Raw genomic sequence first — 27,776 nt, forward strand, 5'->3', positions numbered from 1 at the left:
ACCATAATTGTCTGTGGCTGTGGTTTGGAGACAGGTTTTGCCCACCAAACTGCCAGGCAGGCCGCATGTGTGCACGGTGCCGTGACTGCCCCCTGTGGTGACCCGTCGGACCTGCTCGTGACGCAAGAAGGGGATATTTGGAGGGGAGAGATGTTTTTCCTCTGGCGGGGTGTTAACACGGCGCAAATGTGCTCGGCTGTCATGAGATCTGATTTCATCCATGAGGACACACAGGATCAGTCATTGCTTATCGTGCAGGGAGGGAAAGAAAGTTCTGAGTCCAAAAGTCCACAGATTTTGAAGGATTACAGACATGGGAATCAAATTAATTTGATTATTTTTATGAACATCTGTGCAGCCAGAGGGAGACAGCCGCGCTCTTTCGCCTGTGTGGGAAAAAGTGATAAGAGAACAGATGCTCTGTGGTATCTGTGGACACCTGATGTGGAGCAAACTATCAAACACAAACGCAGGGGGATTTGGAAAACCTAAAACAACCAGAAAGTTGAATCACCGCAAAGCAAAAGTTTGCTCGTAGCCCGTATTGCTCACCAGATGATCGTTGCGACGATCGCTTCGCTTTCCAACAAACTCATATAGTAAGAACCAAACCAGAACTTCCTCTTTCCAGCAGGCCGCTTCCCTTTGTGAGTGACATGGAGGTGTCCGACCTGAGAAAGCCGCCAACTGAGCTAAAGTGTTGCAGAAGTTGATATTAGCTTTGGAACAAGTCAATCAAGCCCTCATGTTCTGAAATGTGGGCCTTCTTGGTGCTAACCTTCGCCGTCGCCGCGGGTGCGTCTGAGACGGTCGACAACCACACGGCGGCTGAGGAGAAGCTGCTCATAGCCAGAGGGAAACTGCTGGTGAGTCTGGGGGGAAAACATGGGTTCAAACTCTTCTGATGGAGGTGACACAGTGACTGTCGTCCCTGCAGGCTCCCAGCGTGGTGGGATGAGGAATAAAGAAGATGCCGGAGCTTCATCATTTCCTCATGGAGCGCTGGGCTTTATAGTATCCTTGTTGTGGTGGTTACGACACATGAAATACAACATTTCCCTGTTTCCGGGTCACCCCTCGCTCTTTAATGACCCTAAAACTAGCACTAACCTACCTCCTGCTCTGATGTTTCTCCTTGACCACAGCGACGCCACAACCTGGAATATGATTCCTCGGAAGAGAAGAATCCACGCCTGATATTCTATAACGAAAATGATGAAGTCGTTAAGGTGAAAGGATCTCTGATTTTTTTTTTGGGGGGGGGGGGGCAGCCCAATCAAATGCATGATTTTTGTTGTTCCATATTAAAAGGAGCTGCAGAATTTCTGAGTTTCAGCACCGGAGCTGAAGTGTTTCTGTTATTTTTATGGTTCTGGAAAAGCCCTCAAACCGTAGGAACCGGTGATAAAAAAGGAAGTCAGCTGCTTTGAGCTTTCTCCTGTGGAAGCCATAAAACATTATCATTCATTTCTAAATTCTATTGACGTGTTAGTGAATTGCTTCTTAATGATGGTGCCGCCGGGGACAGCAAATTGGCTTTAAAACGACTGAATTATTGAACAGGTGGAACCTCTGAAACACTGGCCATGATTCCATAACCAGTGTCTGTGGAATAAGTGTTCTGCATTAATTTATCCTGGAGGGGGGGATCCAGTGTTTACTTATTAGCTTCATGCTGATTTTGAGCCTTATACCGTGTGTGTGTGTGTGTGTGTGTGCGTCCTTCCTGACACGTCAGACTGTTCCTGTGAAGAAAATGAAGGCAGACGACATCAGCAGCCTGCTAGACTCACTCGGGTTCTACAAGAGGTCCCAGAAAGGGGAAGAGGTGCCAGAAGAGTTCCAGCATTTCCCCCTGCGCGCCCCCAGGGACGAGCTGTGACGACGCCTTGTGGTTGAACCCTGCCACTGCACCCTGCCCCCCTTTAATGACGAGCGAGGCCCCAAGACTGCGAGGTCAGGCCCCGCTCCGAGGACTCGGTGGACAGGGGGCAGTGAGCAGAGTGAGATCAGAGTGAGATTGATGTGTCAGTTGTTATTTACTCAACTTAATAAAGAAAAAGACGTCAAACGCCTGAATAAATCAGTGTCTTCTAACGTACTCTCACAAAACAGAGCAGTGAATAAACATTGATGTTTTTTATCCTTGATTTATTTTTGTGATTTCAAGTTTCTAAAATAATATAATAAAGGCTTTAATAGGCTGCTGGATCATCAGCCATGTTGCTGTTGCAGCCTAATCCCCGGGCCGCCTCTTTCGGTGTAATCTGATTAGCAGTGTTGTCTCCCAGCATGCATCTGTGCCTGCTCCTTTGTGTCTCCATGCCTCAGTGTAACTCAGCATTAGTGTTGGATAACAAAAAAACTGTTTTGGCCTCGCGATGCCTGTCTTCTACTCACCCGTCCATGAGATTCAGCTGAGCCTGGCCTTGATCGGAGGCTCCGTGTTTGCCAACAACAGGACGGCGGACAGCGACCTCCCCGGGGAGCGGGAGGAGACTTCTGGTGGGTCTCTGCATCCAGCGTACCTGCTGCGTGTCTGTCGTCGCCGGGGCTGTTGTTAATGGTGTTGTGGTGATTGCAGTGGCCTCCGAGCAGGCCTCCCACCTCCCTCTGCAGATGCTGCTTTACTTCAACGGCTTTTATTTCCCCTGCTGGTGGCTCTCCACCGTGTTCATGTTGGACGTCAAGGTTAGTTCATGGACTCAACTATAAAATAGATTACATTTCTTTGAGATTTGCTGTCCTGACATATAAAAGAGATCTCAACAAATCCTCCATGCAGCCACTGAGGGAGCGTGGGCTCATTAGCCTCCGTCCCACCACCTAAAGGAGGCGTGTGCAGAGCGGAGGTCACCCTCCTTGACCTCTGTCAGCTGCAATTCAAAATGTGCTTTCTTTCCAGTTCCATTATCTTCCAGGATACTACCAGGCTCTGCTCATAACTGGGGTGGTCCTCCTCACGGTGGTCGAGGTGGTCCGGCTTTACTTGGGCTACGTTGGCAATCTGAGAGAAAAGGTCATTCGAAGCAGCTTCCCAGCTGCGTGTTTGATGCTCGTCTGAATACAACGGGGGAGGGGGCTGCTTTGGCTCTGCCTCCCCGTGTAAACAGCAAATAAATCGGTGCAACAGTTGCTGTGTAGACATCTAAAGCACGTCCCAACATGGCGACCTGTGCCTCCTTCCTTAGGTGCCAGCGCTGGCCGCCTTCTGGCTCCTGTCTTTCACGATTCAGCTGCCAGTGGTCCTGTTCTTCCTGACAGACGAAGAAACCATCATCCTCCCCCTGGAGAGGGCCGTCCACTCCCTTTACCTCATCTTCCTGCTCACCCAGATCCTGGCATCGCTCTGGGCGCTCAGGAAAATGACCCGGAAGCTCACCCTGCTCTTCCACCTGCGCCAGTTTGGCAGGGTGGACAGCTTACGCCACGTGGGGGTCAACCCTGTCTACGAGCTGCCTTACCACAGCGTCCTCCCTCTGTCGCCCAAGAATGATGGACACCGCTCCAGCTGAAGGGCCATCATGGGAGACAGACTTTTGTGCCTTGAAGTTTTTATTTGATTTTGGCTTAAAGACATTGGCTCCTCCTGAGGTGTTGAGTAAAGACGTTTGATCCTTAATCAAAGAGAAGCAACAAGTTCTGTCCCTAGATAGTACTGCAGGACTGGAACAAACCAAACCATCTCGACAGATTCAACTGAAATGGAGCCGATAAGTGTTAAATATAAATGACCACACGGTGGCAGTCATGGACCAAAATAAGGGGTAAGGCTTCGATAGTAAATGTGATGCTGCCTCTCCATAAAACATTGTTCTTTTGCCACCTTTGAATATCAAAGATCACCATGACAGCAACAGTTAGGCTGTAAAAGGTTGCTTTTGAATTTCTTCTGTATATTCGTGAGGTATTTCTTTGTGTAATAGCATTTGCCCTCGTCATTCGTTGTTGCTTTAGATTAAAACAGACAGACGCCAAGGCTGGTACATTTTTTTTGGCTATAAAGGAAGTGCAGACCTGAATGATGCTCAGTCTTTCTGAGCAACTGAGTCAACTCTATGTCATGGTTACTCTGAGTGAAGCTCGTGCACAAGGATGTAAAAATCCCTGATCCATGGAATGCCGATTCGCCATGGCAACAGGTGCAAACAAGCTTCGATCCTCGATCCTTCTTCCCAGTGGACTTGGAAACATTATTTATGGTGAGGATATGCTCACAGAGAGGGCAATGGCCCTCAGTCAGGACTACCTGTTGCTGAGAACCCCCCCCCCCAGGGTCTACATAAGATTCTATATTCATACTGCTCCTCGTGTTGTCTCACTGATTACCATCCACTCATCATAGACACGACCTGTCACACTGATCTTTCTTCTAGCAGTTGGACACAGTTCTCTGTAATTGGCTGCTGATGGGCTGACATATCGATCTGGACTCAGAGTCTGGACAGCTGTGATGGGACCTGCAAACTATTGTTGAGAAAAAAGAGATGTACATTAGATGGGGCACTCTTTAGGGTAATCAACTGGCTTATCGTCTTCTACCAGTTCCTGACGGTGAAATCTTTCTCCTAAATTCTGTTTCATGACAAGAGGATGCTGAAGACCCCTCTCAGGGGCAACAGAGGCCAACTGAGGTTTACACCTTTTATGAAATTCCTTTGGTTTCAGTTAATGATAGTGTTGCTCCACAATGCAACCGGCAGCTTCTTCCTCTCTCACAGAGCAATGCTGGGAAGGAGGGTGAGGAAGAGGACGATCAACCTCCACAGCACAGCTCAGCAACGTAGGATGTTGTTCAGAGCTGACTACACTCAGTAGACATGGACCTGCCAGAGCTCCTACAGCTCCCTGTATAACAGCTGTGCAAGGTTCTTGCAAGGTCAAATCTGGGATTGGTTCACATCAAAAAGGCACAGATGGAACTACAACTGCTGGATCTGGTTGGGGGGAGGGGGTACGTCCACAGCTGGATGAACAAAAGACAAATGGGTAGGACAAGTGTCTTGGGACTTGGGAACACCACAGTAGTGGTTCAACGGGCCCCATGTTGAGCTGTATGGTGGCAAATAGAGAGTAGTGTTTATTGACCCTTATCCCACCCGATGAACCATATTCCTCAGTTCCCGGCGTCCCCCATCATTCCGCCCCCTCCTCACCGTCCGCTGGGATGAGCCGCTCTTCGCTGCTGCCCAGGAGAAGGTTGCTTCTGTCCAACCAAGCATTTGTTTACTCTCCACTGCATAAATTCTCATTTAGTCAAAGTTCATCCTCCGACCGTCGCCGTCAGCACACGCGGAGCTGAAACAGTCGAGGTGCTCGTGGAAAATGTCACCTTTTATACAAGCAACATTTATCTTTCACATGTTTTCTGTTTCTCTTTTTCGTGCCTGATAATCCCATCGGAGCAGATCTACACACCCTGTGCTGCTCGGTGATCCGTCCTCTCACCTGCTGTGACCCCTTCACTTCCTTATAATTCCATTTTTAATGAGTATGAAGTCTATAAGATTAACCAGCTGGTGGTGGGAGAAGGGAATAGGTTCTTCACCCCCAACCAGAGGTGCTGCGCAGCCTCAGAGCCTTTACCTGCTCCAGAGGACTTTTCTCTCTGGCGACTGTTGTTGAGTCAAGCGGAACCCAGATATTCTGGGATGTTGGAGGGTCAGGTGCTCACCAGTAATCTGTACATTGTTTAAAAGTGTTCCCATCATGCTACTCTGAAGGCTTCATATCTGCACTATCTTCTCTCTTGAAGGACCGACTGACTCACTGCAGCTGCTCCACAGACGCAACACACACTTGTTTATCTTCCTTATCAATAGCTTAATGGGTCTAGAGCCTTCGTGGTCGAACGAGGGAACGTTGGTGTAATTTACCGACGTCGTGATTAGATTTGTTAGTCATCTAACAACAGGTTTAAGATCTGAAATTTGTTCTTCTTCATGTGCTTCTCCAGGCTTGGCTCATGTCCAGCGTGTCCATGTCCTGTTTCTAATGTTGGAGTTCCTGGTTTCAAAAAACAGCATTTGTTTAAAGGGAGAGAATAAAACAAAGCTTATTATAGAGTAACGGATAAACACTGAGGGATGATAAACAGATATAAACTCCTCCTCAAAGACGCTTGTTGCTATTGGCAACAAACAACAAATATTTAATGCATTTCTTTCATATCAAGCACAGCCTGTGTTCTCACAGCTAGAGGGCGCTGGATCTTCCACACTGGTCGGGGGTGAGATTTACTGCAGCGTCCACCTCCAGGCGCCTTGTGAGAGCTGTCACTGTGCCCTCACCCTCAGCTGCCTTTCACCAGGGATCTCATTCCCACAATGCACCTCTCTGATGTCATACGCTGCTGACCCGAGCCAGAGAAACCAGAAAATACAGGAGGACCCAGCCTTCCTGAGCCGAAAGGCTCTGCCCGCACTTGTGTGTCAGTATAAAAGGTTCTAATCCTTTAAATAAACCTGACTCAAATAAACTCTCCCATCTTCATAAATGACCCACCTCAGCCGGCGCCTGCTGCTGCTGCTCTGTAACCCGTTTCCCGTGGCAACTGAAACGCATGAAAATACACTCTGTGACGCTCGTCTCGGCAGTCCTGGAGGTGATGTCAAGCTGTGAGCCTACTGTTAAGTCCACCGGGACAATGTTTTAACCAGTAACTCATTTCCCCCAGCTATGGCTGCTGGAACCAGATCCGGCATCTGCAGAGACGTGGCAACAAGACGAGGAGCGCCTTCACCAGGGCGCCATTCAGCTGCTCAAAATTGGGCCTTTAAGCAGAAACCCTACAGTGAAATTAACCTAAATACTAAGTGATGAAAGTCAAATGCCTTCCACGAAGCAGCATTTTTAGTGTCTCCGATTTAACATGCAGCAGCCTCCAAATGTGACATCACACTGGCAGACTGGGAATATTGGAATTCAGGCTGAAATTGGTTGCTGGATATTTTCAATTTGTGCCTGATTACCCCGGTGAAGGGGGTGGGGGGAGATGATGGGGCAATTGGCTTCTCCCAGCAGTTTATACAGCCAATCAGCAAACAGCACAGACGACTATCTTATCAGGATTAAATCACCGTGACCGGGGGGGGGACGTCTGGCCACATAAAACCTGCAGCATATTTTACTGAAGCTTGTTGGATCTAAGGTGTCCCTGCAGCGCTTCTCGCTGTTTCCCAACAACACTTGGGGAAAAAAGGAAATAAATTAGCTCGATCCAGGCTTCAGGAGAGGCTTGATCTGGGGAAGGGGGGGGGGGGCAGAAAAGGCAGACAAAAACAGGAGCAGTACCAACAGCAAAAGCAGGCCGGTTCATTTGATTTTGAAAAGGAGTTTCAAAGCTGAGTGGATCTAATGGTCGAAGCCAACTCCAATTTAAATTTGACCTTTGACATCTGGCCAGAAAGACCCCACCAAACTAAGTAATGCTGCCTTTCTAGATCCAGTATCTCTGATTTAGAGTGGCGCCAGACTCAATCGCCCTCAAATCAGCAGTAAAGTCTTTAAAATCTCAGCTGGTGTGTGTGTGTGTGTGTGTGTGTGTGTGTGTGTGTGTGTGTGCTTGCAGAACACATTATTTAATTCTGTCTTGCTTCATACAGACCAAGGTCGATGAGCTTGACGGCCACAAACACGAGCTTTGCATCATTTTTGTGTCAATGAATGTTGAAAACTGGCCCGAGGGCCGATGATGGTGGCTTTTGCTGTGTCCTGGTCCTTGCAAATCCCTGGAGTTTATATATATATATATATATATATATATATATATATATATATATATATATATATATATATATATATATATATATATATATATATACGTATATATACGTATATGTTTATATTCCACGTACACACTAAAGTATCTGTTTAGTGGCAGTTGTGACAACAGGATCCAACAGACTCTTATGGAGACGTTTCTCCAGATTCCTGATGCACAGCCACGACTCACCTTCGACTTCACCTCTGCAGCTGCTCCAAAGAAGTGTCGATATTAAAGGAACGTGTCAATTTGGTGACTATAAATCGTTTAAATCGGGAATGGGGGGGGGGGGGGCACTACGATTGTCCATCTATCCATGAACAGATGGGAGGGGAATTGAAAGAAAAAGATGGATGCGTTCTCCTTGGGAAGCCCGGAGGTTAACTGTCTGCCCCAGGAACCCTTTTGGTTTGACACTTGATGGATTTCCATTGACCTTGATCATAAACTGGCCTCTTGAAATATAATCCAATTTCAGAAGAGAGATTCTCACTAAGCTTTTTTGTTATTGTTGTTATTTTCCACAGCACAGACTCACAAGGAAAAAAAATGTTGTTGAAATTCTTAAGCTTGACAAAGAGAAGGAAGTGTGAAGTTCCACATCCTCACTATTCAAGCACATGAGATTCAAAGTCTTGGACTGAAAAGACACATGAGGACTTTGATGCATCCAGTCGGTGTCCTCAGAGGTAAACGGGCTCAACCACCAAAGCAGAGAAGACTTCCAGGCTGCAGAGCCGTCGGAGAGTCCACCGACTGTGTGATTGAAGACAGATACCAGAACTGAGAGGTGGTCAAAGAATTTAGTTTGGTTTAATTTGTGCAGTTGTTACTATATTTGATAACCTGGCACAAGGATCACAGATACAATATAAGGATCGGAATGTGGAATCTTCAGGAAAGACAGACGCCCGAGACCTCCTGCTGTGCAGGTGGCAAAAGTGAAGTTCACTCTATGGTTTAGTACCTTTGTGTCTGTTTTTGGTGTTTTGGGTTTTTTCTGCATTAAGGCTTCTGTTGTTATTTTGTGAGAAATCTACTGGGCTAAAATGGATTCAAATTAAAGTGAATCAAAATACTGAGAAGTTTTTTGACTGGGAAACATCTCCAGAAGATGCTGGACTTCTGAGAGTTCTCCATCTATGATCGCCAGCCCGATGGTGTTGCCTAAATGTGCGGCGCTCCGAGGAAAAACACCAGGGATGTTTGGAGCACAACTTTAGAAAACGACAACCCAAAGCTGGAGGATGAAGACCCAAAGCCCGCTGGACAAATCCGTATGGAGGAAGGTTGGTTTCCATCGGACACGGCCACATTAACTCTGCCTCATTTATGAAATCTTCAATAGCTTAACTGATTTTCCTAGTCTGAAATCAAGCATCCGTTTGTTCAATCCGCTGAAACTGCTATTTTCAAAAATAATATATTCACATTCACTAGCTATTAAGCCCCATAAACGCATCAGTTAATGTACTCTAACAGCTCATGCATGCTCTTGATTTCTACCCATGAGCCACTGGGAGACTCCAGGGTACAGAGGGGCTTCAATTCAATTAAAACTGGAAGTTCTGTGACTCCTGATCCAATCAAGCTCCTGGCTGCAGTCCGTCACCATGACATGAATAATAATGCTGCTAAATTGGAAGGGTGGAAACGTGAGAATGTAAACAGACCAGGTCCTAATGGAAACACATGGCACTGAGGAGCCATTTAAAAGCAGCGAGACGCGGTTGTGTCTGCCGCGGCGCGGCCAGATGGCGCGAGGCTGCAACCGTCTTTGGGTTTCTGAGTTATCCTAGAATGCTAATGAGAGGGAACAATTTACCTCATGCTGTTTTAGGGGATGTTGGCGGATGTGAAAAAAAAGGTGCAGAAAGTTATTCAGGGGTTGTTGTTGGCCTTGCACTAGTGCCGCTGCCCGTGCGAGCAGGGATTTGGTGACGCTGTCACTCTCGTGGCCTCGCCTGCAGCCTCCAGGAGGGGCAGTGTGCTGCCTGTCAGCAGGACGGAGGGCAGGTTTTGGAGTTTTATTTCACTTGCTTTTCTCTGATGGCAATAAAAAATGAGGTAGATAACAGGACTGCAGACCATGATGGCATTTAATAGGTCTGAGTCCTCAAGACTCATCATCAGCACCTGCACTAAAAGCCTGTTTCATCTGAAACTGAGGCCTTTATATATTTATCACGTCGCTCCTTTGGAAGTAGTGATTTTGGGCTCATCTGTCTTTGAGAATAACTGATGAATGTGGTGAAACTAAACGAGCTGGAAGGCCAGGCACCGCTGGCGACAGTCATTTACCTGCTGCCGCCCGAAGAAGCAGAACATGGTCCAAAGAGAAATATTTGCACTTTTTTATATTAGAATCAGAGTCATTTTCTGTTGGGGGATTCTGTTTGTGTAATCGATGTATTTATATGTGTGAGGAATGTTTTCTTCCTCCCCTCCTTCTCCTCCTCCTCCCATTTTAGTCAGCTGACCATCAGCAGGAGGGTTCCAGCTACCGACCACCTTAGGCTGTGGTCGATGATTATCATACTGAGAAGCAAGCAGTTTTTCCATCTTTTGCTGATCATCAATGTCCTAAAAATGGAATGGTAAAGCCTTCTGAAATGCCTCCCGCCCTCACTTAAACGTGATTGTGTAAATCATTACTGAGCTGGGATCATTTATTGAAGTTAAACAGGCTCATCGACGCTGAATGTGAAAAGTCTTCATTCACAAGCTGCTGCCAGTTCCAGCTTTTTTAATCATTTCCCCCCGCGAGGAACGTTTCCTGATGCTCCTGCTAGCGTCCATGGAGATCAGACACTTGAAAACAGGCTGACATATGACAAAACTGAGCACAAGAGCAAAATGAAAGAGAGCTGTTTTTTTTTTTAAAGTCGAAGACACACTGATGATTAATGCACATCCAGGACCTGATGAATAAGCAACCATGTCATCATTAGCTGCCTCATATGCTGCATATGCACCCTGAGCTGCTATAAGTGCTCCAATTTGCTACCTTAACAACTGGGACCATTGTTGCCAGAGCAGCTTAGCCCTTCGGTTTATGGAGGAACAGTAGTCACTTCCTGTTTGTGCAGCTGTTGAGATTAACAGCAGTAAAGTGTCAGATGGCATATTTAAACGCATCCTTTCTCTACCACTCTTGCAAAGCATGTTGGGAGCCAGATCAGTCATCTTACAGTCCTGAAGCAACATCAAATCCTTCCTTTATTTAATGACAAGCCACAAACTGATGCGCGAGCTCTTCCTGAACCCTGCACCCTTTGGGGTAGATCTGACGTCTATGTGGACAACAACGAAAAATAAAAACAGGGCTTCACCAGATAAACAAGTCATAAAATTCCAAACCTCCATGGCGGTCTCCAGGGGTCACTGCGACGGTTCGCTGGCTCATCTGCCGGCAACGGGCATTAACTGATTATAAACCTTGTGAAAGACTATCTGGGCGCATCGGAGGACTGACCGCTGCCATCTCTGACCGCATCTCTCCGACTTGATGGAATCGTCTGACCATCGGTGGCGATTCTGTGCGAATAGATGGAACAGATGGGGCTCGCCTCGTCCACTGAAGCCAAACGGCGGCGCCAAAATGGAGAGCTCAGGAAAGCACATCCCTCCCAGCGCGTTTCCAATCTCAAATGTCAGGACATCAATCATCGCAGTGAAAGAGATCGTTCTGAGGCCTCCCCGGCTCTCCGAGTGACGACTCAACGACAATCGCTGTGTTTCCTGAACAGGTTAAATCCTTTTATTAGTGTGAAATACTGTTCCACATACACTGAACATTGGGTGGAGGCAATGAGCAGATCACGTAAACATTTTTTTCAGATACAAAGACAAGTATCAAAGTGTACATTACAATGGAAATAGCACATTCAGTAGACTATCAACATGTGTGTAGATTTCCTCATTCCATCTGTAACAACAAAAGAAAATTGCAGGTTTTGAAACTACAAACACCCAGGACTGTATTTTTTGTGTGTGTGTGTGTGTGTGTGTGTGTGTGTGTGTGTATGTCTCAAATAATAGGACTAAGGAAAGAATAAGGCAACAAATCAAATTCCTTTCTTTGAGGACGTTCCCCCAGCAGTGATAGAAAAGTAATAGCGGTAAATCGCCCGGTCGGTCACGCTCCTGCCACAAAAACAGACACGTCTATGGTGAAAGGCGATAAACTCTCTGGAGATGGACGCACAATCATGGCGGTGAGTTGCTGTCCGATGCAGCACATCTTAAAGTGCAAAATGGAAACGCAGAACCTATTTATTTATTTATTTGTTATCTCAGAGGGCGTTTCCTCTGCCGAGTGCCACTTTTGGGAACCTTGTCTGGATGCATCGAACCGTCTGTGTCGTCTGTTCTCTGTGCGATAACAAAGCACATAACGAACCGAAAGATCAAATTCGAACTGCATCACAGGCTGGTCTCCGCTGTTCAAAGCAAATCTTGGCACTGTATTTTTATTTTTTTTTTTAAACTTCATGGATTTGTGGATGATTGCGGGACTCTGTGCTGCCGTCCCTCCAAAGCTTTGGTTGCTTCATACAGTATGTCCGACACACAATGTCAGACGACACCCAGCTGCATGCAGGACACCATCAATTGCACCCTGTCCATTCCCCGCGGTGTCTCACAGCTAGGAATGTTTTATTGCAGCAGATACCCCTTTTCCAGCCCCCCCCATCGAGAACCTCATTTCCTCTAACCAGGGGTGGGCAGATCCAGTCCTCGATGGCCGGAATAAAGCCAGGGTTTGTGTCCTACAGGTAGGCACCACTTTCACCCGAGGTCCCATTTCCTTTGGTGGAAGTGTCATCTGCCTGGTAAGACACAAAAACTGGCCTGAATCCAGTGCTCGAGGACTGGATTTGCCCACCCTAATCTGTATGAACCCCCTAACGGAACGGGTTGACTTTAATTCCAACTTTTATTACTCGGTGTCTTCTTTGTATTGCCTATTGTTACGCCTGAAAGTGCTCTGGGTTTTTCATATATTCAATCACAAGTTAGTAGGTTCAAAGTTAACTAAGCTTCCTCAGCAGCGCATCCAGATGGAGATAAAGATCGTTTTTGTTCGGAGGATAATTCCTGCTGATTTGTGACGGGCTAGGACACAACTGGAGGTCTGAAGGGTCCACACTTCAGCAATCTCCCCACACATGATTACGAGCGTGTACTAAAGCAGCCCTTATCATGCAGTTTTTATGCCTCACTTCTGTTGTGATTGCCGATAACACCCCCCTACTCCCCCCCCACACCACCCCCCACCCCCCCACCACACACTATTGATCACAGTTGTCAGTAAGTCATTGAAAACAGCTCTTGTTTTTACACAGTAATGAATAAAACACCGATAAAAACGTCCACGAATGGGTCAAGACGGCTGTTTAAATCCATGCACATCATGCATAGATGGTGTCGGTCGTCATCGTCTGAGGGCTGTGAAACCCCTGGTGGAGGCAGAGAATCAAGTGTGTGCAGCACCTCCGGCCGGTGACCCCCGCTTCCCCGACGTACTCCACCCTGCATCATCCTGCCCTGGCTGACGAACTCTCCAACAATCTGAGCGCCACCCTGCGAACGCTTTTCGTGTTTCCGGATGCGTCTCCGCACCCCCGCCTCGACGCCGCACACTTCGCCAGCCTCCAGGCTCGATTCCTCGCCGTCGCTCCCACAGTATTTCACAGGTTTCTCTCTTTTCGTTTGCACTAAACTGCGTGATACACTGAACAACACAAGACTGGACTGTCACTACACTTTCTCTCTATAGCTGCCACCAGACTGAATGCAACAAATACTCGTCTAATGGAAACTAAATGTCAGATGACGAATAATGATATGTATTTCAGTCACAGCGCCATCAGGATGCTGCCTTCCCTGCACGTGTCGTGTCCTCGGTGACCTGTTATCCCGCAGTCCCGTGTGTCTGTTTGACAGCAGTGCGATTGTCTTTTCAAATCTTTTATTATTATTTTCACTCGTGGGCCATTGCTCTTAAACCAGCCTCGGGATCGCGGTCGAGGGGGCCTCGTCTACTTCATGCCGCTCCGCAGCACCTGATTGGCTGCGATCAGCATGACGCTGATGATGAAGGCGATGGCAAAAGCGCAAATCAGGCTTTTGCGCACGCACGTTTGTTTGACTTGCTGCGTCGGGCTGGAACCTGCGGGAGAGGGAGGAGAAGAACTTTACCCGCAGGTTTGTTCGATGAGGCCGTGGCCGCCGGGAGATGGATCCCATCCGCTTCCAAATGAGGGAGCTCATCAGGGAATCTCACATTGGCGTGAGCGCGTTATAATTAGGAGGGTTTGTTTTCACACCTGGCGCCGAGATTGAAATTCTGATTGGAGTTTTTGAACAAACCAATTCCTGCACGCCTGAGTGGCGATTTCACGGCTGCTAATCACGTGTTCCCTGCAATGATGTCGCAGAACAACACAAAGAAGGCTTTCAAATGCAAAAGTTTGGAGTTGGGATTTAAAAAGTGACACCTCAGGGCCAAATGTTCGAACCGCCAAAGGTATAAACACCAAACCCGAAATGTGATAAATGGACTGAAACCATCTGAGTAGCACAATTACCAGACTATGCCCAGTATAGTCATATAAGCAGGCTCGTTGGTAGAAGGCTGCATTATTAAACACATGTATGAAAAGGCTTCCTTACTGTCTATGTCCAGCTGGCAGTCCTCAGGGTTTTCTATGTGGTTCTCCTCGGTCATTATAATGTTCTCGATGTCTTTCATGGAGAGGTGATCGCAGAACGTGTCGTACAGGAGCCGCTTTAACTCTTCCACAGTTAACTTCTGCATATCACACTGGAGACACACACAGCTGCGTATTAGCATACATGCAAAGACACGCAGTACATGTGCAGCACAAGGACATCAGCACATTGTTCTACGTGTCTGAACTTCTGCCTTTTCACATCATGAACGTTATACAGTGAATAGATAAATAATACTAATTAAAAGAGTCTTTGTACAAATAAGGATTTTCCCTTTTATTGACTATAAATCAAAAGCGGAAAAGAAAATCCCAGGAGGTAAAGAAAGTAATTAAGTTATAGAGTTTGAAAACTTCACTTTCAGCTGCTTCTTCTCCGCTCTGCCAGAGTCAGGCTGGTCGGCTCGCCTGAAGGCTCTGTGATCAATCCAAACGCATATGCTTGACGGTTCTTTTCACACGTGATATTACGTAAGGCTCCACAGCCTTCGCCCCTCCGGTTTCTCGGCTCTCCGGGGCAGGTGTGATGGGATTCTTTCATTTCACACGCAGAGCACACCGATAATCCGGCTATACTCCACTTTCTTATTCTGAACGCTACTTTATTACATATTACCTGCTGTCTTGAAAACCCCCCTAGCGTCCATCTTATTAAGCTCTGTATTAATAAAGTTTCACATTGCCAGTAAAAATCTGATCATTATTCCTAGTTATCGGATTATTTAAGTGATCAAGTAAACGGCATAATGTGATGTTTTAGAATGATTTTTCGAAGTCTTTGTGCATGTATACTTATTACTCTGATTCATTTAGTTCTTTAGAACATGGTTGTAATGTCGTAAGCTTGAGCAACGACTGCTTGCAACCTTGTGAGTGTCACGTACGCCAAAAGAAATCAGATAAATGGACCAAAACATGTGAATCTGGGTTTTTGGTTGACTGCATTTCTGAAGTGCATGTAAACGGTTCAGACTTGATTGTAATACTTCAGATGTTTACCGTCATGAACACATATAAACTGACTAAAACATCGAATGATGACACAATCTGCACTGTCCACTTTGCACCTTCCAAAAAACGGAGTCGAAGTCGGTGCCGTTGAACTTGTCAGGCACCCCAGCTGCGGTCAGCTTCGGCCCCAAAAGAGTGACAAACTCCTCAAAGTCCACCTGTCCGTCTCCTGCGGGAGAGAGGAACATTACTGCCATTGTGCGCTGTAGCCCATCATAAAATCCAAGCTGTGTCGGCCTCACCGTCCATGTCTAATCTCTGGATAATAACCTCCAGCTCCACCTCATTTGGCATGTAGCCCAGGGAGCGCATGGCCATCCCCAGCTCCTGCTTCGAGATGAACCCGTTCCCATCGCGGTCGAACACTTTGAAGGCCTCGCGGATCTCTGGGGGGGCACACACACACACACACATTATAGTTGTACAATAGCGCAGGATATGAAATGGGGAAATCATCCACGCGCTGAGAGAGCATTTGTTATGCCGTATCAGTGCATGACTCACATGAGTATTGGGGTCGGAGGCTCAGGAGGAAAAAAAAAAGAAATCAAGTAGGAAGATTGGCTCCATTCAGTATTCCATCTATGTTGCACCTCTTTAGCAACATTTTTGTGAGCATATGTTAAATCGAATCATTTTTGCACTGCCAAAGTCTTTAAAATGTCAATTTTCCAATAGTTGCAGTTACATTCTCAAGCTGCTAAATTTGCAGGTAATGAACAGCCTGAAAATGCTGCTGATTTAAGTTTGGTTCTACATCAGTTTATCGTGCCAGATCAGCATGTTTCTTGCTTAAATCTGATTGTTTTTAAAGCTCATATTTTACTTTTTTAAACTCTTGTGAATAGGCCGTATCAGTCTTGAGGTTTGGAGAAGCTTTTTATTGTTCTGGACTAAATCACACGAGTCCCATCTGACAGTTGACGTGTTTTTAAGGGGAATGATGAATGTGTTTTTGGGAACCACAAACAGAAAAGCTGCATCACTGACAAAAATACAAGCGGGGATAAAAATGCCGGATGGTCCGGCTTTATCTGCAGGTGGTTTCAACAAGGTGACAGTGGAGCGCACCTGGGTCCATTCACTTGATCTCTTCTGTAGGGCTTCACTTGATCAATGTGGTGTGTTTGAACAGCTGGTTTTGTCTTAAATCCACCACAGTTCCAGTTTGGATGGGTAGAAGCAGAGAGCCCAGTTCATGTTGCTTCATTACTCGGACCGATCATGTTTGAGACTACATCCTTCCATTTATTCGTAGTGGCATCTATAACCACACTCGAGTATCACTGTTGGTTGGGAGACATGGGAGATTATACCAAGTATATTTTTTGATTTTTCGGCAGAAGACCAACCACTCGGAAGGCAGATCAGGCAAGTGGGCAAATATCAAATGGGAATTTAAATCTGTTGCCTTGTGAACTTCTTTAATAATGTGAAGCAGAGCAGGTTCAAACAACTCAAAACGGCTGATCCGCCACATGACCCTCCCTTCTGATCAGGGCAGGTATTTAATCCGCCCCCAAACCTTCCACATGGTCACTCCTGACCACTCCATGCTGCTCAGTGTACTCTGTGCTGCCCATGCTGCTCCACCTTCTGCTGTCCTGGCTATTCTGCTGCTCTGTGCCGCTCTGCTGCTGCCATTCGGAGCTCAATCCCACCACCTCCTCGGCCTCCTTCTGTGGGTCTGTTCCTTCAATCCTTGTGGAGGAGGTCTGACATGTGAGGGATGTAATGTCTCGGCAGACTATTAACAGGAAACGAACACCATGAGACAGAGACAAATTGATGCCCTGCTAATTTTGTGCAGTAAAGTTCTTGGTTTACTCCAGAGTTGTCTGGCTGAACTGCCAAAACTAAATAAAGAATGGCCAATAACAAATAACACACCACCTACAATTTGCAGACAAAGCAAAAGTGTCGTCAAACGGTGACAAATGTCTGTGGTGGTGGCCATTATCAGGACAGTTGTGGCAGCAAAACAGCTTGTGAAATGTCAACATTTCCCTCTAATGTGGCAGGAGAGCTACAGCGCAGGGTTGGAGCTACCTGGTAAGGTGTATTACAGCGGATTACATGCAGGCGTGCAATTTATTAAGCCCTATTCACATTCACGACAATGCATTTCGCATTCTTCTTTACAAAATAGCTTCTGGAGGGAGGCAGCAGCTGTGCCTTCCCACCGTCCCTGGACGTTGATGCTATTGTTTGTGGGATAACAGCACCTCTGGTTCCACCTGAGCTCCGGCTGCATCTGTTTACTTTTGAAGGAAAGGGGGGAAAAAACAATATCACAGTCAAGTAATCCCAACATCCCCTTGTGTTTGGCACCGAAGAACAGGGTAAAAGCGCAGATAATGTCGTCTTTGCAAGCATTATTTATTGAGCTGATGCTGACAACAGTGACAATATGGTGAAAATCATCACACGTCTTGAAAATCTCAATAAATACCTCGTGCACAAGGTAATGGGGGGGTGTATTTATGGATTTATGAAGGCTGCATGCACCTACTGGCTTTACGGAAATATGGACATCACTGTGCTTTTAGCATATTCCAAAACAGATCAGGGCTATATATGATCTCCACCTAAAATCTTGTCTTCTAAAAGATCTTTGACTCCAGTGGAGATGCTGTCGGTCCTGCTGATTAAATGTCATCTTTCCTGAGGACATTTAATCCAACATGCAACCTCTCTGCCCATCTTCTTTGAAAGCAGGTTCCCAGTACAGCTGCTGGTGAAATGCTGGTAAAGCTCTTCTGTCCATCATGTGTAAATGTATAAATATCTATAATCTATAAATATCCTCACACCGATCTTTGTCACCTTTCAATATTATTTCCTCTTATTGCTGCAGGTTTGTTACGGATTCTGGATCCTCTGTACCCCAGCTGCTGCTCTTTCAGCCTCCATTACTTCATTACTTGATAAATGTCCTCTTATTAAAGAGAGAGAGAGAGAGAAAATGCTGGTGCAGCTTCTTCCACGGGGCCTGCGAGACCACAACTCCACAAGGGAGGCGTGAATATCTTTGTTGAAGGCGTGTGATATTTACTTTGATGTGGAAAAGGTGCTTGTTGGCGTTCAAAGCGGCGTTGGCCGTGCGGTCCCCGGAGGCGCGGCGCTGTAGAGGATGAAAAGCCCGAGTTTAAGATTGTGAGCCGCCAGAGTCGAGCATCCGCAGCGAGGCTCCCATCGCATTCAGCTCCTCGTCAACAGGCCACTTCACCGAAATGCATGCGTGATGTGCAACACGGCACAAAGTGAGGGATCACTTGGCAAAGGAGCGGGATTTTGAAGCCAAATGGAAAAAGGAAGAAAGAGAAACACGGGCGGTGATGCTCTCTCTCCTGTTTTCTACAGCCTACAGTCAACACAATGCTCCGCAATCATCTTTACACACAGTTCAACCCCCATTTAGAAGGAATAAAAAACCCATCTCCAATACTTTTTCGCCTCTTTGCAGTATATTAAAAAAAAATGCATCATGGGATATATCTTCTCGGATTTCAAGGCATGCCTGGAGCGGAGCTGCGCTCCCCATTTCAGGGTAAAATTAGCTTCCAGTGAAAACTTTTAATTGCCTGCGCTGCGTGTTGAGAGGGGGAAATGTAACGTCCGTGTCTCTGCAGCGATGAGGCATCGGTGGATCTAAATCCGGGGGCCCCTCCTCAGAGCCGGGGACCGTCTTAGCTCCAGCCCCGCTCCCGCTGATGGCTGCGCAGGGCCGGTAATTGCAGCACGCCTACTCTTTATGTAAGACCTTATCACGGTGAGAGAAACACAGCTTGACTTTGGATGTGTGGTCATCAAGATACTATTTTTAAACACCCATAGCAACCTTAATCCATCTTTAACTGGATACAGGCTGACATGGGCACCGGGAAGATTTGAATATTTCCATAACAGGCTTCTAATAAGGCTCTGGAGTATTCCAAAGGGGGCGTACAGCAGGATGTAAGTCATCTGTCTTTAAAATGGGAAGGGTGGGGGGGGGGTGTCTCTGGATGTCCGAGTTGGACAGTCAGGGTGTTTTATCCTTGGCAAGCAACACTGACACAACCGCGGGGAGAAAAACAGTTGCAGAAGTAGAAGAGTTGTAAAGGTCAAAGTACTTTAGAGCAGATGAGGAGAAAATTCCAGACCTGTCTTAAACCCCACTTGACCTTGCATGACTGAAGCCAGACAAAGGCAGCGGGATTTTGAGTGCCTGGTGGGGGTTTTCAGGGTGGGAAAAAAATCTGCTTTAAGTCTTCTCAAAAGTGGAGGTTTTCATCTCTAAAGGAGATATCGAGCAGAGCTGCTGCCGTTAGCTGCAAACCCGTGAGAAGCTGCTTGGGCGAAGGTGAAATTCAGCCGCGAAGCTTCACGGATGATCCGACTCAGATTTTGGGATTTTTTTGGTCCTGTGACTTGGGCTGCAGGAAACACCTGGAAGGTCAAATCCCATCAACTGGACACTACTGGCATCAAACAGACCATTCAATCTCAGATCTAAATCCTGATGTTCTCCCTGCAGCCTCCTTCAGACTAAAATAACAAATATCTTTATCAACATGCAAATGTAGCAGATTCTAGTTTCAGACTCGGGTAAAATGCACTCTTGTGTAAAATATGAAACTACTGCCAACAGCTGGAAACGCCTGGATGTGTAATTAGAACTAGATTTAGCCCACGAGTCAAGGCTCGTTTCTGTCGGTGTTGCTCAGCGGTGCCTGAAGCCAAAGTAGTTGCCTCCCACTGAAATATATCCACCATTTCATCAAAGTGGGTTTTTTCTACAATGCGGCATGCTTTTAAAAATAAAGATAAGCCTTGTTGTAAAACCGATAACTAGTGGGAAGCCTATAAAAATCAGATTTTTAAATGTTTTAACAGAAAATTAGATGACATTGATTAAATGAGTGACAACAAAGGCTTTAATGAGGTGAATAAGCGAATTTAAAAGTAGGTCATATTCCGCTCATGCTAAGCTTCCAGAATTAGCTTCAGATTTATAGCACAATTTCAGAGCGATATTCATGAGGTTTACATGAAATGTTAGTCAAATCACACCTAAAGACCCCAAACTTATTTTTCCAAAAGCAACTTGGCAGGAAAATCTGCACAGCTGAAGCACTACAGGTCACTTCGCCCTCCAAGGCGAGCACATCTGTTACATCCATCCATGTCAAGCAGAGCTTTTCTCCGACCTGCTCGTCAAACACGGGCAGGAGATGAAACGGCCCTCCATCACCCAGGTGGAGCGGTAACGGTGGAGGGCTTGGGGAGTGATGGGAAAGTTAGATTTATTGTCCTCGAGTTGACTACGCCTGTGCTGGATCCATTTAGCACAGCACAATCCTGCTCGTGCTTATCGGAGCCGGCTCAGACTTTCTGAACAGGCTATTTTCCTGCACCACCGTTTTTCACATTAAAAATTCAGTTTTATTTTGCCTTGTTCTTACTTGCTTTTACTAACGTGTGAACTTGTGAACAGGACCATAACTTGAGACTATGACTGTGAAATCAACTCTTTCCCTGATTATTATCCTTGTTGGGAGCAGACGCACATGAAAGTGAAATGACCAGAGTTGATGGAAAGAGCTGAGCTAAGCTAAGTAGCTAAAGGTGATTGTCTGATTTCCCTGCGTGCGCGGTTCCAAGATGAGTTACGGAGGCTAATAGGAGCATTAGAAGTGTCAAATCGCTCAGTTTGCATCTGGCAATCACACTCGGATCATTTCAGACCTCCCCACAACCCAGCCATCCTCTCAGTCTTATCGCCGCCGTTGGACGAGCTCTTCAGCGCTGCTACGCTGCTAACCCCCCGCCCCTGAAAGTACACCTCCACGAACTCCCACGGATCCGCAGCAGCGGTATGCTATGTGCATAATTTCTGCCTCTCAAAGCAGATGCCAGCATCCTTAAATATCCGTGTTCATTTGTATTCAAGTGAAGTATTTCCAAAGGAATTGAAGGCAACCCTCCACCTCGGGGCGAGAGAGTGAGTCAATGTTTGTTGTGTTTTTTTCCTGCTGCAGCTACAGTAGAAGTCAAATGAAAACATCAAGATCTCCTCACAGGCAGTTTATGCCATTAGGAGCAGGGGTTTATTTAGTTTGTGGGGAGCTGTCAGTCAGTGATGGGTAAAGTTCCAGAGACTGCACCGCGGGAGATGTCTCCAAAAGCACCAAAGACGTGTCGACGTGTGGAACTTTCAGGCAGGTATTTATGGGATCCATCCTGTCATCCTTCGTATCCTTCGTATAAGTCAAACTGTGAAAGCGCTGCGGTTTAAAATCAGCGCTCATGTTTCATTTCCTCCGACTTCACCTACTTGCTTCGCCTACTTGTATTTTCAGAACTAGACGGAGAAATTGTGCAGAACCTGACCGAGGGAACGGCGGACTGCCATCTATTGCGGACGCTACACCGTTGGTCAGCATTGGTTTCGGCCCCATTGTGGCGGGATTTTATATCCCACTGCCGCTCCAAGATAATTGGTTTGGGAGGACTCTTAATTTGATGGACCCAATGGGAGGATGTGTGGACGTGTGGAAGGGGGAGTGTGTCCAGGGGCAGCCGGACTCTATGCTTTGATTCATTAAAGCATTAAATACAACATGCAAAGCACGGAGTACTATTCAGAAAGTAGCGAGAAGGTAGTTACAATATCCACCAACATGCTAACTGAGCATGTGTCTTTAAATGTTCATGGCAAATTAATATAATATTCAAGAGTTTTGGATCATATAAACATGGGCTGTCAGCGTCACTGATAAGACAAATCCTTTTTTTTTATGTCTGAAGGGATATGAATAAACGCTTTTGAAACCAGCACATTTGGTTCCCTTAAACGGATCATTTCCTGTTTCCTGCGTCTCAACTTCCTGCCTGAAAAGTCAGAGTTGGTGTTCGCCCAATCTGTGTTTCAGAGGCTCAGTAGATCCCTCTCGCTCGCGTAGCTTCTGCCATGTGAGCAACAACCGAAGGGACAATTCTGCGAGGATGTTTTATAACCAAAACCACTGTGATCAAGTTAGATCTGTTCCAGCTGGGGCTCCGTTGCGTGTTTGGTCCAGGATCATGTTTCTGTAAGTGAACCCCAACACAAACACAAAGAATTTTTAATGTTCTGGGTTCTTGTACCAAATATGGCTGGAATTCAACTCGAGAAAATTCCCCAATCTGCTTTTATTCCTCAGAAATCAAAAATAGAAATTAGGATGACTCATGACATTTAGTTGTTGTTATTACTTTGGACCTTCCAAAATGATAGTCATCATTATTGGCTCAATAATTAAGGCATTTGTGTCCTCGGGGTGCTTTATTTCTCTTTGGAGGATGGATAGAAAGATTTTCTGCCATTATAAATTTTTACCCATTTCAAGGTTTTTGGGACAACTTTCCTCCTAATGAAAACCGTTTTCTCTATTAAGTCGAAGGTGGAATAAATCAACCTTTAGAGTCTCAGTGGGCCCAGACACTGACTGCAGCAGACAATGGAGCGCTCGCACGGCTTTCCATCACTGGGACCGTGAAAGTAACAGAAGTGGCGAAATAATGAAAGCGGACACCATTTGGACCGAATGGCACGTGGTCAGGCGTCTCGGGAAGGTGGAAACATGCTGCTTTTCTTTCATCCTTTGCATCTTTTGTTTATGCTAAACCCTGTTAGCATCACTCTTGGATCCATTCCAAATGTTTAAAGCTCCGGTGTGTGTGTGTGTGTGTGTGTGTGTGTGTGTGTGTGTGTGTGTGTGCGTGCGTGCGTGTGTGTGTGTGTGTGCTCATGTGCTCGCTACGGATTTTACTATCAAAGTAAGGAGATTTTAGGGAAGTTAGCATTTTTCGTCATGTTTGTTGGTCCTCAGAGGTTTGAAGGACTGTTAACACGGGGTTAACTTGGGTTTGGGTTAGACTGGGGTTTAGGTCAGGGTCAGGGTCAGGGTCAGGGATAGGGTGTTAGGGTTAGGGATGACTTTACTATAATAAGTGCTAATAGGAAGTGCTCTAAAATCAATCAAGTCAAGCCATGCAAGCTACCCCCTGCCCCCCCAATCCATATGTTAATAAAAATGAAGTTAAAAAGGGGGGGGGGGGTAACATTAGTTATACAATCTCGGCGTGACTGTGCCCTTTTTTTTATCTAAAGTTTTTTAGCTATTTCTTCAGCCCACATGTCCAATGGTCATTATTTTCTGGGCCTGAGTGTATCTGAAAGTGTTTGACCAGGGGGGTGCCAAGTCCACCTCCTGCTATGTTATAAAGATGTTGCTTGAGGCGGGTGTGCATGGAGTGTCGGGTTACCCCTTTGAAGTGCTTGTGGCAGAGGGTGCATGTGATGACGTTAAGGTCGGGGCCAAGGATGGGATGTTAGGGTCAGGGTCAGGGTTAGGGTCAGGGTCAGGGGAATGCAGTAAGACTATGAAAGTCCTCGCTGAGATGGAGACACAAGGGTGTATGTTTGCACGTGCCTGTGTGTGTGTGTGTGTGTGTGTGTGTGTGTGTGTGTGTGTGTGTGTGTGTGTGTGTGTGTGGTGGAGGAGGAGGAAGTCTAAACTACAGAGTTCCCAGATGATCATTTTCCTCATCCCTCTTATGTAGGAGGGAAAATGGAGAATATGGAGTCCGGTTCAGTTTAGACCCATATCACTGTATATCAAACTACTTACCAGCCACCACTTTCTTCTTCTGCCTCACACACGGAGTTAAAAAAATCGTTATTGCGCATCGCAGGAATGGTTTTGTTCCAATTATAGCTTTGATGGCCTTCTCGACCACAAAGTGCGTTGCCGTCCCTGCGGTCCCCAAGGTGTCCCAGCCAGTAATTGAATACGGGGTGTTCAGCTCCACATGTCAAGAGGGGTTGAGGCTCCTGCTGCCCGGACATGTGTCCACATACACATACTCACTAATGTGCAATTTCTTTTTAGCGACAGACCAGCCTGTCCCCGATGGCCATCGCTGATGTATGTGACACCTCAGACGTCCAGCCAATTCTTGTCTGTCCCTCCAGAGACGCGGACAGTGACGAGACGCATCTCTCCGCTCAACTCCAGAAGTTTCCCTTCATGTTAGACTTCAAACTATCGGCAAATTTGACTTTGCTTCTTCCTTCCAAATATTGGCTTTTCTCCTCAGGGGTTAAATATGGTCACACAGGCTGAACTCTCCTGTTTTTATTCAGTTAATGGTGCATAAAAGGTTGCGCAAAGACACAGCGCATGAAAAATGCATGCAAAAGTTACGCCAGGCGATGATTTCTGAGGACACCTGATCTAAACCAGGATTTGAACCAGCAGCTTCATGAAAGAACAGGTAGATGCTGCCGAAATCCTACATTTTACACGTGTCCCTTCATGATATGTGGGGCGCTCCGATGCCAAACTACAGCCGAAAACGTCTCCGTCTCTGCCGTTAACTGAGCATTACCTCCGTTGCTCCCTCACAAAGCCTCTGATCCCCTCTCCAGTCAAACTGTCGCTGCAAGTTGAGCTCTAAAGAGCCGTTCCCTTCGAACTGTGAGGTGGCGACTGCAGCACTGAAGCGCCAGCGGATTTGACTAATTAAAGTCAAAATGGAGCGCTGCCTGTTCATCCCAACAAAAGGGGCCATAAATGAGTGTGTGTGTGTGTGTGGGGGGGGGGGGGGTGCACACAGTGTCTATTCAGGAGGCCGTCGATGTAAATCAGAATGGAAACGTAAAACAAAACTCAAAATCAGGGATAATCTGTGCTGTCATTATGCTCACTGTGTTTGTAGCTTACTGAGAGCACACACACACACATACACGCATGAGTCAAAGGGGATTCATAGTTAGCTTGCTTTAGGTGTAATGGATGTCAAAACCATTCATGGAATTGCTTCTTCATCCTTATCCGCGGTTGCATGCGTAGCTGTAAAATCCCCTTTGGCAGGAAGCAGTTCGTCTGCAGCATGAAGCATCCAGTCACTCGGGGAGCGCATCAGCCCCTGCGCAGCGTCCGTGCACACAACCCGCCGCCACGCACATTCTGGGACCTGACGACCGTCCCGAAGGGCCGCTGCATGATCACCTGCAGATTTGTCTGATGCACATCACAACGGCCTCAGGCTTGATCACCTTAAAGAGGGAATTGCACCTCAAAACAGTTGTTATGTCTCAAAGGGCTCCATAATGATGGAGATTTTAGTCCCATTGGGGGGTTCCCTCTTAAAACTTTAATTACACCAATTTTGTGGCTGGACACTTGTCTTGTGGTGTGTGCGTGTGTGTTTGTGTGTGTGTGTGATCAGTGAAGTGTGTCAGTGAATATGTGTCAGTGAAGCAGAGAAGATCTGCCTCTGATGCGTCAGCGCTGGTCTTAACAAACAACATATATCTCGGCGGGGGTGGGGGGGGCATATTGCACTGAACAAAAATCCGCTGCAGCCTAAAACCACTGCAATCAGGCCTTCTAAAAATCCAATAATGAATGGATGAAATGGTTCTTTTTTTCCCCATGAGCACCAGGTTTGTGTCGTGGACGCTGTCCATGGTGCTGACCGCGCGTCTCTGAACGAGCCGATCTCTCGTTCCTGTCTCACTCATTCACACACGCGCACTCGCACACGTATACAGATGCCGTCTCACCTTCAACCTCATCTTCGGGCAGGTTGACCGGGGCGCTGTAGGAGAGGATGTCCGGGATGGTGCACATGCCCCGGTACATCAGCGTGGAGGTTACTGGGTGCATCGGCATGACTGCGACCTTTGGTAGCCCCCGGCGCCCTCGTCATACAGAATAGTCTATTGGGAGCACCGTAACTTCCCCCCCGAGATCACCGAGGGAACGGAGCAGCCAGTCCATGCATTGAAGGAGTGTGAAGACGGCGGATTCCGCAGCGTTATCGCCAAAATGTTGCTCCTGGCCAGCGGCAGACACGTTGTGGCGCGGGGGGAAATGAGAGAATTTCTTACCTTGTGTTACAAACAGCGAATCCCGACTAATGCAAAAAGTCACCAGAAGACTGACACAATGTGCGTGTCATCAGCAACCGGGCCCATGTGAGCAGAACAGCGGAGCTCATCTGTCTTCGAGGATCGGTCAGTCCTCCAGCTGTGTGGGGTTTTTTGTCTGCCCGCGTTCGTCTTTCTCCGCATCCACTTGTTGGATGTGCGCGCTCGCCTGACGCACTCCGTCTACGAGCATCTGCCACCTTCCCGGTAATCCACAGAAACGGCGTGCGGGAGTCACGACGGCGAAACCACTTCAGAAAAACAGGAGTTTCTCCCCTAAAAGTATAAAGAAAAAGGCGGTTAATGAGCGCGAATCCGGATTCTCGCCGGTCGGCGGTCGGCGGAACGGGGGCGCATCGCGGTCCAGCTGTTCGGGCTTCGGTGTTGGAGTAAATGAGTGGGTGTCTTTTAACGTCGAATCACTGTGTGAATCTGATATGTACTCCCCCTCCTCCTTTCTCACAACCTCTCATACATACGTCTGCACATACGCACACATACATCCATGGGCGCCCCCTCCCTCTTCTCTTCTCACGGGCACCCCGCGTCGAGCAGGAGGCGCGTTTAAGTTCTGCCACGGTCAGTTAAATATTACCCATGTATATCATGGTGTGAAAGGGGACTGGGAGGGAAGCAGGGCAGCAGAAGATGAGCTGGCATCGTCTCCGAGGGGCTCTGCTGCACCACAGTGCGCACGGAGCAGTTTAAGTGCGGCCACCTGAATTCTCGGTGGCATCAACATGGATTCTGTTTCTTCTAAGTGGTGTCAGGGGTCTGTTTGGTCGCTGCTCAGTAGTCAGAGCTGATGTGATAAATAAAAGCAATCTGACTTGGGTTAAATAGGGAGCATTGATGAGGGGCAGAGGTTGGCACCTGGTGATCGTGATAATGGGCTGATGGGTTGTAGATTCAGACAAAACCTGATGTTTTGGTAACATCTGGATTTGAAGATGAATTTGAAGATGAAGAGTGAGTCTTTGTTTCAGATGGCTGCTGGCAGAGAGTTGTAGAACGGGGAGAAGATCGGTGATGTGATGATAGGAGGGGGCCTTGGTGATTATACAAGCGACAGAGTTTTGGACCACTCAGAGATCGGACTTTTGGGAGAGGGGGAGAGGGTTGCAATAGTCCATACGGGAGGTGGCAAAGCTGTGGATAAGGATGGAGACGGTGTGGGGAGTGAGGGAGGGCAGAGCCAGTTGATGCAACCATCGGTTGAAGTAGGTGGTCCAGGTAATATTACAGTGGGACTGGAATGACTATTGATGATGACACCAAGGCTCTTCGCCTGGGGGGGGGC

The 27,776-nt window shown here is 47.0% G+C and overlaps 3 protein-coding genes and 1 long non-coding RNA gene across 5 annotated transcripts; 3 read left to right on the forward strand and 1 right to left on the reverse strand.

The window, feature by feature from the left end:
- Positions 1 to 682: 682 nt before the first annotated feature.
- On the forward strand, positions 683 to 2,083 carry selenoe (selenoprotein e). Its single transcript, XM_011615968.2, has 4 exons — positions 683 to 866; positions 938 to 1,014; positions 1,151 to 1,229; positions 1,739 to 2,083. The coding sequence occupies exons 1-4, from the start codon at positions 756 to 758 to the stop codon at positions 1,880 to 1,882; spliced, it is 411 nt and encodes a 136-aa protein (XP_011614270.2). The 5' UTR covers positions 683 to 755; the 3' UTR covers positions 1,883 to 2,083.
- A 168-nt stretch (positions 2,084 to 2,251) lies between these two features.
- LOC101068042 (transmembrane protein 17A) lies at positions 2,252 to 3,978 on the forward strand. Its single transcript, XM_003975195.3, has 4 exons — positions 2,252 to 2,505; positions 2,585 to 2,691; positions 2,906 to 3,019; positions 3,192 to 3,978. The coding sequence occupies exons 1-4, from the start codon at positions 2,382 to 2,384 to the stop codon at positions 3,513 to 3,515; spliced, it is 669 nt and encodes a 222-aa protein (XP_003975244.2). The 5' UTR covers positions 2,252 to 2,381; the 3' UTR covers positions 3,516 to 3,978.
- Positions 3,979 to 13,061: 9,083 nt separating this feature from the next.
- On the reverse strand, positions 13,062 to 27,010 carry cabp7a (calcium binding protein 7a). Its single transcript, XM_003975106.2, has 5 exons — positions 26,111 to 27,010; positions 15,756 to 15,899; positions 15,570 to 15,682; positions 14,444 to 14,594; positions 13,062 to 13,940 (listed from the first exon to the last, which is right to left on the reverse strand). Exons 1-5 carry the CDS (start codon positions 26,217 to 26,219, stop codon positions 13,810 to 13,812), a joined length of 648 nt encoding a protein of 215 aa, XP_003975155.1. The 5' UTR covers positions 26,220 to 27,010; the 3' UTR covers positions 13,062 to 13,809.
- Positions 15,911 to 26,098, forward strand: LOC115247674 (uncharacterized). Of its 2 annotated transcripts, none has more exons than XR_003886771.1 (3): positions 15,911 to 21,371; positions 21,537 to 21,720; positions 21,858 to 26,098. It is a non-coding gene; the product is annotated as an uncharacterized lncRNA (long non-coding RNA). The 2 variants fall into 2 exon arrangements; XR_003886770.1 differs by having other exon boundaries at positions 15,911 to 19,063; positions 19,146 to 21,371; positions 21,537 to 26,098.
- Positions 27,011 to 27,776: the final 766 nt, after the last annotated feature.

Source organism: Takifugu rubripes, chromosome 21, assembly GCF_901000725.2.
Source record: "Takifugu rubripes chromosome 21, fTakRub1.2, whole genome shotgun sequence".
In the NCBI taxonomy this organism is placed as follows: Eukaryota; Metazoa; Chordata; class Actinopteri; order Tetraodontiformes; family Tetraodontidae; genus Takifugu; species Takifugu rubripes.

Excerpts from the sequence above, each read along its gene's own strand:
- LOC101068042 (XM_003975195.3), top strand. The coding sequence starts at position 2,382 with ATGCCTGTCTTCTACTCACCCGTCCATGAGATTCAGCTGAGCCTGGCC. Across the intron at positions 2,506-2,584 it reads GGAGCGGGAGGAGACTTCTG|TGGCCTCCGAGCAGGCCTCC; the intron begins GTGGGTCTCTGC and ends TGGTGATTGCAG. Across the intron at positions 2,692-2,905 it reads TGTTCATGTTGGACGTCAAG|TTCCATTATCTTCCAGGATA; the intron begins GTTAGTTCATGG and ends CTTTCTTTCCAG.
- cabp7a (XM_003975106.2), bottom strand. The coding sequence starts at position 26,219 with ATGCCGATGCACCCAGTAACCTCCACGCTGATGTACCGGGGCATGTGC. Across the intron at positions 15,900-26,110 it reads GCCCGAAGATGAGGTTGAAG|AGATCCGCGAGGCCTTCAAA; the intron begins GTGAGACGGCAT and ends GTGCCCCCCCAG. Across the intron at positions 15,683-15,755 it reads CCAGAGATTAGACATGGACG|GAGACGGACAGGTGGACTTT; the intron begins GTGAGGCCGACA and ends TCTCTCCCGCAG.